Here is a 12,608-nt window from a genome sequence, read left to right as displayed (position 1 = left end):
TCACTCCTTCTGTGAAGAATTTCTTCCTAATATCCAGCCTAAAGCTGCCCTGGAACAGCATAAGACTATGTTCTCTTGTCCTGTTGTAGAGTTAACCCAGTTATCATGGAGTCTGGGAATAAGGGAGGGGTGGGGGGGGGTAGGCATTTTAAAATCTAGTTTTTATTTCTCATTGCCCTACTCAGATTTGATTGGTAATTGAAATAATTTCCCGAAGTCAAGTCTGGTTTGCCTGTGATGGTAATTGCTCAGTAACCTCTCCCAGTCCTTACCTCAATGCATAAACTTCTCATTATATTTTTTCTCCCCTGTCCAGCTGTGTGGCTTTGGTGGGCATCTGGCACCCAGCCAGGGTCAGCCCACCACAGACATTTATTCCTGCAGTAACTCTGGTATAGAGATCCATAGTGGAATTCTTACATGAGCCATATCACCTTGATATACTTCAGAGGACATTCCAAAGTTCATTTATGTCTTACAATCCAATACATATTTTTAATGAAAAATATTTCTGTACATTGAAAATATGACTTTTGCACCAGATGCAGACAAAATTATTTTAGCTTAAAGGTATGTGTACTTTTTCCCCAAAGGACACACAAGTCTCTGTGTGGGAACAGCACATAGTTACTGCTTCCTGCTTAGAGATGTAGCCTAGTAGCTGATAAGAGCAATAGCAAACATGAAAAGCTCCTTCCAAGCATTGAGAAAAATCCTCAATGTTTGTATGTGTTTAAAATTAAAGTGCATGGAGCTTTCCAGATCAGTCAACTCTGGCCAGAAAAGTTCAAAAGTTCTTAATTTAGTAGAATTTGCTGCTTTTAGGAAATCCCTTAGCCACCTAGCAACTGCACAAAAGGTATAATTCACAGAGACTTCAATTCTCACTGACTGAACAAGAGGGAAAATTGCAAACGTGCAAGATTGCTGGATGACATTGTGACACCAGTGTGTCTAGGGGGTCAGACTGAGCAGGCCAAATGTCAGGATGTGGCTGGTACAGAATACAAGATTTTTCTACACGATTTTTCTGTTCTACACAATTTGCACAATAGCACAGATCCTCAAATACAGACTTCCACCATTTCCCTCTTTCCTGGCATCCTCAGCCCAGACCTATCTGTCTCAGAGTACTCATTTTAGTCACACTTTAAAATTCTTGTCAACATGCTTCATGATACCCATGTTTTCCAGAACTGTCCCTTACAGCTTTTATGACACATTCTGTATTGGATTAGGTGTATCCAACTGGCAGCCTCCAGGTGCCTCCTATAGAGAGGACTCTAACACTGAGCTGATTGTCATTCTGGACAACAAAGTCTGATATGCAGACATGCAGGTGTAATCTTAGGGAGTGAAAATACTGGTTTTCATTCCAAGTACTGCTTCTTTCACTTAAATCCAGGAAGACTGAATTTGTAAAAAGATCGTAACTCAGTCTAAGACTATCTGAACCCAGACTTCTAAATTATTGTTTGACTTAATATGATCCAAAAATTTAGAGTGATTTATGTGCCTATGAATAGATACACGCAGATGTTTTTAAATTTCTGTTGACAAAAGACAGCCACATGAATGTGGAGTGGCTGGAAAACAAGAATTTTTGCCATCCTTGTTTATACTTCCTCAATTGTTCCCTTTTTACTCCCTTTTGAAAAGTGTTTATTATTTTACTGCTATTCTTTCCTGTTCTGAACAAAATAGAACAAAAATTGTTTTGATTTAAAGCTTTCTATCCATGTTTTCTACTCTTGAGCATCTGGTATTAGTAGGAGTAGCCCTTCAGGGGACCCTCCATACTTTGGCAAACATCCAATATCCAACATTAATTAACATTCTCCCATATTAAAATCTCTCATTACTCAAAATACATCCTCTCCTACACATACCCTTCCCACATCCTAAGCTTTTCCCTACTGAAGACAAACTTATCTCCTGAATTTTAAATGTAATAAAGTCTAGAGTTTTGTGTACAAGTCATTCTGAGGTAAAGGTTCATTTCACTTAGTAATAATAAAAATCCAGCTGTGGTTTCCTACACCTTGCAGTTTCCTCATTTTGCTTTGAATATCTTAAAAGAATGAATTGAAAATCAAAAGAGAACTGTAGAATATTTATCAGAGAGGTTGAATCCTTTCAGCAACTTTAGCATTGCTGATCCAACCATTGCTGATTTTTGAGAATTTTTTTCATTTAATCATTATTATAGTAATTTTCCAAGTAATTTTCACTGTAGCTATTAAATTACACCCTTCTCAATAAGATTGTAGTATCTTCAAATTAAAGCATCAATTATTTTGTTCGGACATTAAATACAATTCTCTCTCTGATCTTGAGAGTTGCTATGACATTGATAATGTAGGAAAATCACCTTTTATAATAAAACATGAAGTTGCTTTTATTCCCAAAGCTGTTAGCACCTTTCAACTCCAAAATTTTGCAAGAAAAGGTTGTACAAAGTGTTCATTAAGTTCTTTAACTTAAAATTGTCCCAGAAATTACTTGCTGATTTTCTTTACAGGTAAAAATCTCCCCACTCAGCAAACATATAATGAAGAGGGAATTTGAAAATACATAGTTCACAGTTTGTTTTCCAAAATAACCTGTGGGCCATATTTAAAATAAGCACTTCCACTATGAGTGCTGTTCGGATTCTATCAATGGGTCATTCAAGAAAAGCTTTTTCCATTTGCCACAGTAATATTTCACCTCAGGAAAACAGAGAAAGACTATGAGCTACTTAGTTTGTTTCCAGTTTTAAAGATATCTTGAAATTTGTTTTTCTGTAAAAAAAGGACCAAAACTGAAGAGTTAAATGAGGAAGTCTGATTTACATTGAATCAAATGTTAGAGATTTCTAAAAGACATGATCAGAAATGTGTTGTGAGACCATCCTTTGTGTCTATTCAGTTGCATTTATTTAATTGACTCTAACATCTGGCTTTCAATTATGTGCAGTCAAACATTAGCAGTTATATAGGGACCACCTTCTTTTAGTTCTATAATAAGAAAACCAGAAAAAGACAGATTCCTTCTGAAATCATTGGATTAAGCAATCAACTGATTCAGACCACTCACAAGAGAACTTCATAGCATATACCTGCCTCACTGCAGATTGTGGCAAACTGCCGTGTGTATTCAATTAGGTTTAACTAAGATAAATATCAGGGTTTTTTTTTCCTCATTTCTAGAAGTTGCAAATGCATGAAGCAGCTGGCTTCAGTGTGATAAAGAGCTGACCTCAGGATCATACTATTATCTGTAGAGGAAGAAGAAGAGCAACACTTGAAGTAAACTCCTTTTAAATACAAAAGATAGCAAGTGTATGCCATTGATAATTGCTCAATGGCAAGTTTCTCACTAGATAAAAATGATTTGGACAAATATATTTACTTTGAAGTCACTTTGAAGTACAACTAAATGAAAAAAATCCCAAATCATTAAACAAATTTGACATATATTTTTCTAATTGAAGGAACGGTATTTTGTAAATTCTGATATATGAAGGATTCAAAAGATTTTCCAATTTTTTTTATGTTGTGAAATGATCACTGAACATCCCGTGAGCAAGCAATCAGCATGAGAAGGAAAAGCTGTTTCATCCCAGCTATTGCAAAATAGACCAAATGCTAAGATTTTTGCAGCTGAGCTGCTGTCGCACTGCACCATAATCCCCCTGGGATTTTCCTTTGGAAAAGGCCATGAAGTTAGAAACGTGAAAAACTAAAAGGCAAGAGTATTGTTGTATCAAGCATCTTGATTTCGTGAAAAGTTCCCAAATAGGAAAGGATCAAGACTGAACAAAGACTTTAGGAAACATTTTTCTGTAAGTAAACATTTAAAATGCATTTCCATCAATATATTGCATACTTTCTTTCATGACAAATTGTGTCTAATTTGTTCTGGGGAATAGATGTATTAACTTGTCTTCCTAGTCTTAATTTTACCCAATGCAGATAACCTGAATTTGTTACTTAATTTGCACCAGCGTCACTTTTCAAATCAGACTTGGGTAAAAGAAACATTTGAAAAAAAACCCTCTCTCTACCAGCTATAAATGTTTGTAGATATGTTTTTGCTTCCCAAAATCCAAATCTTAACATGACATTTGTTTTCAGTGTCTTATCTTTTTGACTACTCATCACAGCTTTTGTTTTTTATTCATGGCTACATCCTTATTTCATTTCTCCTCTAGGTACAATTTATTTTCATGACTACAACTTTCCTGAGTAGTATTATCAATTTACCCATGTCCCACTTGTTCAGTAAACCTAGAAGAAAATTCTTAAGGAAGAAGTGAAATCAGTACCAACTTGCTTTGTTTGAACCATTAATAATCTGCAGTGAATCAGCAGCTGCTATGCCAGCAATCCTCCCTCTGAGGTGGGAATTTCTGAGAGAAGCAGGAGAAAATGTAGCTGAAATGGAAACTGCTTTCTTCTCTTTTTATAAACTCTCTTTACTCATGAATTGGTGTTTCTATATCATCAGTGTTTAACTTCATATTTCCATCAAATCACATTCCAGGTGCTTCCAATCATTTTATTTTCTTAGGCTGGAATACTATTATCGCTCAATTTTCCTGACATCCAGTGTGATATAAAAACAATCCTCCCACTTACAGTTTTTAAAGATTACTACTACCATCAGTCCTCAAAACCCAGTAACACAGAACAGGTAAGAGTAGGTCAAAGGTCAAACATATTTAGGAAAAAACCAAGAAGAACCCTATGTTCCTCACTGAAAAATATTGTCCAGTGAGGATGTAGGATTCACCTCCTTTGCCATTTATGACACTTTACTAGAAAAGGTATCAGTCTACCAAGACATTATGTGATGCTTCATACCACTTGCAGGGCTCCTCAAAAATTTATCATGCTTACTAGAAGCTGGTATTTTGGAAACAAAACCAGATTCTGAAAAATCTTTTTTTTTAGATTTTTTAAATACTCCCTTTTTAAAAAAAATTGTGAAATATTGTTTGCTACTGTACTACTCATAACTAAATACTTTGTTTGCAATGTGAAAGAGATAACTTGTGTTAAAATAATAAGTTCATTGCAAAAATGAGAAGGAAAGAAGTAAAAAATAGAGAACCAATTAACCTTTAGCTTTTCTAAAAAGAATAGACAAGAAGTCCACTCCTCTGAATGAATGGCTACCCTGTAAAACTAATTCTTTTTCTAAAAGTAGCAAAAGAGAAAGTAATCTTCTTTACTTTTATCACATAAAAGAGAAAACAAAATAATTCAGTTTCTGGATTTTGGGTCAAATCAGCATTTAGATACACAACTACAAAGACAATAATATTTAATTATCTATTTAGAATGACTCCTTGCAATTTCAATCTCCACAGCCCAGTTAGATAGATGTTACATATTCAATGAATTTAAAAACTGTTTAATGAAGATTTATTTCTAATCTGCAATACGATTGTTTAATTAAGTGCATGAAATTACTTTTTCTTTTTGCTAAAGGATAGAACCTTCTTACAGTTCAGACAAGAATAAAAGTGCTCTCATATGCTCTTTAGAACTAGTCAGTGTAACTACTCTGAAATTTGGTATATGAAGTTGAAAATATTTGTGTAAAATAAAGGAAAGCCAAGCATTGTGTTATGTCCTTTCCAACTTAAACAATTCTGTTTTTAGTCAGGTCTGCAGAAACAGGGCCAGGCATACTGGTTTTAAAGTGAAGAAGGGGAGTTTCAGACTTGATATAAGAAAGAAATTTTTATAACTAACTTTGTGAAATGCTGAAATATCTTGTCCAGAGATGTGGTAGATTCACAGTCAGGTTGGATGGGATTCTGAGCAACCTGATCTAATTGAAGATGAAACTACTTATTGCAGGGGGGGTTGGATTAGATGAACTTTACAGGTTCCTTCCAACCCAAACCATGTGATAATTTGATGATGATTTAATATTTATTATATGTGAAGTTTAGTACATTTTGAATGTGCATGTTTAATATTACTCTTTTCTAGTTGGATGAGAATGAAAGACATGTATGAAGAGTCCGCTTTGGTATTTTGCTTTTTCTTCTGTTCTCAGTGTTTATTTTTCTTTCAATACTAAAACAATCTTTGAAGCCTCATCCTTCCACTTTAGTGTGTTAGAAACATATTTTTCCCAGCTTGCTTGTTCTCTATATTCCTCTCCTATGTTTCCAGGAGTCTGTGGTCTCACTTTAAAGCAAAAATAAAACAAACACAAAGAAACGTTGGACAAGCAGTTGGGGAAAGCACACATATAATCAAAGGAATGATTTTGAAATCGGAGGATAGAAATCGCAAAAATTCTAGTTATTATTGCTCAAATTATCGTGATGTGCTGGTGCAATCATAGCAGCTGATTGCCAGCCCCAGCCACTTGGCTGCACATTGACTACAGAGGAGACCTCAGTCAGGACAAATAGGAGTCACATTTTGTCAAATGAGAGTGGCCATAGAATTTCAGATTAAAGCTCCATCTAGTTTGGCAGACAAAGAAAATACCCATGAAATAGAAAGTACAAGACAAATGTGTTCAATATGCACCCCAATTACCCTCCTGACCAAATAGCAGAAACAAGTGCAAGAGACTTTCAAAGCTAACTCAAAAATTCAAATACCAAGCAGGAGCAGGACAGCCATCAAGCTGTGTTTGGTTCCAGCAAGAAGATAACCATCACCCAAGCACCAGTGCCCTGCATTCACTCACATGCTCTCACTGAGAACATCCACCAGAACCAAGCAGCCACATTCTCAAACACTGGGCATGCCACTGGTGTTATTGCAGTCATTATGCACCAGCCTAGAGAAGCTGTTTTCAGTAGTATGAACAAAAAGTACAGCAACCTGATACATTAGCTTTCTTACCCACTCCAATATATACTGAAATTTTATCTGGACTTGTATCCACTGCTTTTGTTTTCACCAGGCCTACAGACATCTCTGCAGAGAGGGATGTCAGAGCTCACCTTCCACTGCTACTGATCCCTCTTAGTTACATCCTCTTGAAAGACAGGGTGGTGCCCTAAGTATTAACTTTATATATATATAAGCTACACAAGCTCACACATGTAAAAACATACAGCATCAAAGGAACTGGAGAAGCACTAAATATATAAAATCTACTATCCACTTTCAGTCTTTTTTTTCCCTAAGCAGCTACTGCAAATTCACTGTTCCCATCTTTGCAGGTTAAACTACTGCAAGAAGAATATACAGTAAACTACTTCAACCCCTCTGCATTAAAACCACGGAAAAACTCAGCTGTTATCACCAGCAAAACTGTTTTCCAGAAAGTCTACTCTTTTCTATCAGTGTACCTCAAACTAACCTAAAATGAGCAGCAAATTCAGTTCTTCTAGGAACATGATGGAACAAATGAAGCTTTGAGACTGGTCCACTCTAATTTTTTGTTAAACCAACATTCTCAGGGAGCAATGACTTTTAAATTCCAGACTCAGATTTTGTTTTATAGAAACTACAGCAGAATCATCTCACTTGAAGGAAGATCAGAATCCATTTTGCCAGATAAAATAGTAAGAAAAGAATATGTTAACAAAATTTCTCCTTTTCTGCTGTGTCACTGAATAGTATTAGTCAACCCCAGGGACTTCTGAGAGCACTTTGATCTCCCACACAATTGCCTCTGGGTGTCTAGGAAGACTCTGTCACTTCTGTGGCAGGGCAGTATCTGGACTCTGTTCTTTTCAAGAGTCTCCTTGCTGTGGAACAGGCTTCCTGCAGTCTTACACACTCTGTTTTTTCTCCTGACCTATTCTGTAGTCTAGAAGAACAGTTGCTCTCAAGGGAGGAAGATATTTCTAGCTAAATTTATCATTTATTTTTAGGAAATTTAGAGTAAGAACTGAGAACTAAAAGGTAAAAAACCAGCATATTTTTCATGAAAATTTCTATTTTTGTTCAGTTATTTTGGGATTTTGGGGAGTTGCTTGTTGTTTTTGGTTTTGGATTTTTGTTCTTTTCCCCCTGAGTATTGAAAGCTGATATACTTATACATTTTTAATTATTTTACATATATTTTTTGGGTTTTTTTTTTTTGTCTTTTAATGGTCTTGATGTAGAATTTCAAAAAGTCAAGCAGAAGTCTATTTTAATAATGGTTAACTCTCCTGTTATTATATATATAAGTAATTCTTCAAAAATATTAGAAAGCCTTGAATGGTATTGATATGTTGCCATTTGTAGTTCTCCAGCCACTTCCCCCACAGGCAGTTTTCAGAAAGCCTATTGCAACCTGCACTGCTGTTCTGGCATTGTCATGTAGAGATGACCAATTTCCCCAACACAAGCAAGTTCAGCTTTTGAAGTTATGTCAACCTTCCAGTTAAGGATATTTTTTTCTGTGCCTTTGCTCTGATTGCCTGTGCATTACATAAGAATTAAATATGTTTCTTACTGAATGCTGAGGTAAACTACCCTATTTAGTAGTTTAATTTACGATTTTTATTCCAACTGTCTTTTATTTCTGTGGGTAAAAAAGATTTGCTAGTTTGGGGTTACTTTCTCTTGCAAGTCTGAGCAGAAGTTCAATTGTCATAATTCTCTTGTACACTTAAAATCTCAGTTACTCCCCCCGAGCTTTGTTCCTACAAGCAATTTTATTTTTGATCAATGATTTAATCTACAAATTACAAACCTCCTATTGCAAATCCCTTTGTTTTCTGCTGACTTTTCATTCTCCAATCTTTCCCTATGGTTTTTTGTCCCCTTTCTCTCTTTATGTGTTCAAAAAAATTTTGAAGCAGTCACCTTGATGAAATTCCAAGATTCTTGCCATTCTCTGTCAAGAGACTGTTCTCTGTTCTAGTATAGTGGGCATTTTGGGAGAAATCTGCAGGTAATTCACAGTTTTTTTCTGAGACCCAAATTGAAATACCCTATATGAATGCCCCTATATTTTCTATGTTATTTCTTCATCCAATCAAGGATAAATCTGTCTTGAAAGACAAAGCAGGCTTATTAATGTGCATCTCCTGGCAACCAGGAGACAAACCTTAGTATCTAATCTTCCCTAAGATAGCTACTGTGATAAAACAGTTACTTCTTTAGTAATTTGGCAAACTCTGGCAAGCTCCACTGAAGCATGTGAAGGACAAACGCATGATAACTCATACCATCACTTTCTTTGCACTTAGAAAGTCTCCTCTAATTTCCCAAAGGGAAACTGCTATATCTTGTGAAAATGAGTTGCTTCAGATATCCTGAGATTCTTTCTAATGGCTTGTACATTCTACATCAGAATTGCATATGTTATTTTTTTATCAGAGAGTATTTCAAAAAAAAAAAAACAAACATATTTTAAACCCTTTTAAACCCCTTTTCTGGGGGGGATAAGTGGAAAAAACCCTTTTTTTCCCCCCCCAAATGTTAATAGGAAGATAAAGATGATTATGTGGCCTGCTGTAAAATCTCATCTGAGGTATACAACACCCTGCTGCAAATAAGGCACAGAAATATATGTTTTGAAATGTTGCAGTGAAGCGTGAGACAGAAAATTTAGGGTGTCAGGCCAACAGGTTGTCTCATGAAATGAAAGATAAAAGTTACAGAAAATTCTATATGATAAATAACATTCTTCTCAAAATGTGGTTTAACTCACGAAGTGTAAAAAAAATAGCGTAGACATACAGAGACTTTTAAAAATACACTTCTATCAAATATGATTTCAATCCCTGGGGAGCAAACCACCCCACCTGTTTCAACAGCAGCTTTCTCCAAACTCAAGCACAAGTCAAGTGCCAATGAAACTTACTGGCATAATGGAATGTCACCTTTGAGGATGCATTTTCCACCGTTTTTGCAGTATTCTTCAGGACAAGCTGCAAACATAAAGGTAAAAATTGTGATTTCCCCCTCTTTTTTATTACATTTGTCATTATCTGATTTCAAAATGGCAAAATATTCACATCTGTCCTTTTGAGAGCTTAGCACTTCCAAAACTATTTTTTTTTTTTTTTAGATCTGGACTTGGTGATACAAGTGTGAAGCCATAAGAATATTACAAGCAATGGAGAGGTCTTGAGCTTACTGAAATCACGATGCTGCACTTGAACAAACTTCAAATTTTTTTCAAATGAGATTTTCATCTGACTCCAGAAATAGAATTTTTGCCACTTACTTGATTTTCAAACAACAGGAATATATAAAATAAGACCCAAAAGAATTGAGCTAATATTTAATCAGTACCTAAGTCTACATTATTAGTAATAGATTTTATATAGGGTTTTAAAGGTGAAAAGACACTCCTTTGTGACCAACCCTTTTATTAAAGATATTCAGAATTTTAACACTTAGAATCACATTCTCATAAGAATGAGGGAAATCAGGCTTTAAAAGACAAAAGGTGTTTAAGTACTTAGTGATATTCTTTTAAAACCTCTTGATGTCCCTTTACTTGGATTTCCACATCATCAGATTTAGTTTTACATTGCTTTAGCAAGAAAAAACTAAAAAAAAAAATCCCCCCAATCTTCTTCAGTACAAAAAGAACTTATAATATACTAATTAGACCTAAAGAGTTTGGAATAAATGCAAAATGAAATTGTTTATTGCAGCATATAACAATGCTATTCAGTGCAGACACCTCCAGTTTCAGGATTAAATTTTGAAAATTGCATTACTTACTTAAAAGGACTGCTTTCTGAAAAAATAGTGGAAGATTTTTAAATTACTGTTATGCATGTCTACTATTTTATGTTCTATACTCTTTTATATTGAATTAATTTCAGAATAGATTTATTTTAATTTAAAATTATTTTTATAAGTCAAATTTACCAAGTATGAATTCTCTCAACATTATAGATGTGGTATTTTTTAATGTTGAAGTATGATTCCTTCTCTCACATGAGCAACCTGGGCCTGGGAAGGTGTCCCTGGCCAAGTCAGGAGCATTGCAAATTTGTGATCTTTAAGGTCCCTTTTAACCCAAACCATTTCAAGATGCTATGAGAGATAGTGAACACAATATTTGTGGTCAAATTTCACTCCCAAAGAAACTTGTGGATGCCTCCTACCAATAAGTATTTGTAAAATTTTTAGTTTGTGAATAGACATTTAATATATTATATATTATATAATATATATATTATATATATTATAATGAATTATATCATTGCATATGTGTTGTGAATTTTATCACATAACTCATAAAAGTTATAAAAGAGAGTTAAATTCTCAGCTAATGCAACTTGAGCAAAGCTGACAGAGTGCTGTCAGCACAGAACTGGTCAAGAGTTTATATCTGTCTTGGGGAAGAGCTGAAGTACCTTTCTGTAATTGAAGGGGATATTTTGAATCCAGATTAAATTATTTATATCACCATTATCTATGTATTTGTTAGATTTTGTTAATAAAAATCTAATTCACTTTGAATGTGTATTTTTGTCCTCTACTTATTTTTCTCCACCATTTAACTACTACAAATCAAACCTGAATATTTTGTCAAATGCACTGTGTTAAAACAAATGCTATTTAGTTTATTTTCCAACCTGGATTTGTAATACACTTGGGGAAAAAACAAACAACAAACCCACAAATAAGCAAGGCTTTTACTCAACAATATGGGTTAACTCAACTGGTTAAATCAAGGGAAGTCCTAAAAGTATACTATAAAGGGGTATTTGGGTTTTTTTGAGCAATGCATTTATATGGTAAGAAACACCCCTTATGAAGATGTAAAGATTTTAAGCATATTATTCTTCATCTTTTTCTCACTTTCATCTGTGTCATACTTTCATCAGGAAAATTCACACCTAATATAATTTGACAAAGTTCTAGCAGAGGAACCTCAGTCAAGTTTGAGGACTGCCAAAACATTCAGTAGGAAATAACTACACTTTCTTTGTTTGAAATGATATCTTTATGCAAAACTAAATACCTGAACAGCCAGACTCATCAAGGCTGGAATCAATGCAGTCTGCAACTCCATCACAACGCTGGGAGAGTGGTATACATTCATTAGTTGAAGCACATAACAAAGAACCATTGGAACAATCTTTAATGGCTGAAATGAAAAGTAACATGGTCGTTATCATCAGCTGTATTTTTTTTCTCACTGTTCAAAAACTAGCAGAAAACTTGATTCATACTGTAGGATACAAACTTGCATCTGTGTGACCTCTCCAAGCTTTCATCTTCAAAGGCATGCAACTTTACTACTGAGATGCTAAATAAGTAAACAAATACAGAGCACAGATGGTACAGAACCCAAATTTTCCCATGTAATATCTGTGGAGTGCATATTAACTCACAATGTTGAGAGTGTATACTGCAGAATTCCAAAGAAAACCCGTTAAAAAAGATATCAGCAAACATAATTAACTCTCATTCAGAAACTAGTTTCAAAATGATGGAATCAATTTGTTTACACATTATTTTAACACATTACAGAGGTACCAGTCATAGCAATGGACCTAATGGTTGAAAATTTTGCAGTTAAGGACAATGGCACCAAGTTATTGGTGCTGAGGCAAAGAATGTAAAGACTACATGGAGGCATTAAAAACAGTAAATATATGAAAATAAAAATATCCAATTTTCATCTGTATTTAATTTTCCAGGTGCAAATTAAACTAGTAGAAGGTATAATGATATCAC

General features: G+C 34.6%; 1 protein-coding gene across 1 annotated transcript in view; it reads right to left on the bottom strand.

Moving 5' to 3' along the window:
• MALRD1 (MAM and LDL receptor class A domain containing 1) overlaps window positions 1-12,608 on the bottom strand; it is a gene marked incomplete at both ends in the record, with an annotated part of 238,466 nt that overhangs the window by 34,493 nt on the left and 191,365 nt on the right. Inside the window, 2 exons of the mRNA XM_084210137.1 lie at window positions 9,766-9,832; window positions 11,890-12,015. Coding sequence (XP_084066263.1) covers window positions 9,766-9,832; window positions 11,890-12,015 — 193 coding nt within the window. The remainder of the gene's footprint in view (window positions 1-9,765; window positions 9,833-11,889; window positions 12,016-12,608) is intronic.

The sequence above is a fragment of the Fringilla coelebs genome (assembly GCF_963513975.1).
Source record: "Fringilla coelebs genome assembly, chromosome: 1".
Classification (NCBI taxonomy): Eukaryota; Metazoa; Chordata; class Aves; order Passeriformes; family Fringillidae; genus Fringilla; species Fringilla coelebs.
The sequence above is the reverse complement of the archived record's forward strand: the minus strand, read 5'-3'. Positions and strand labels throughout refer to the sequence as shown.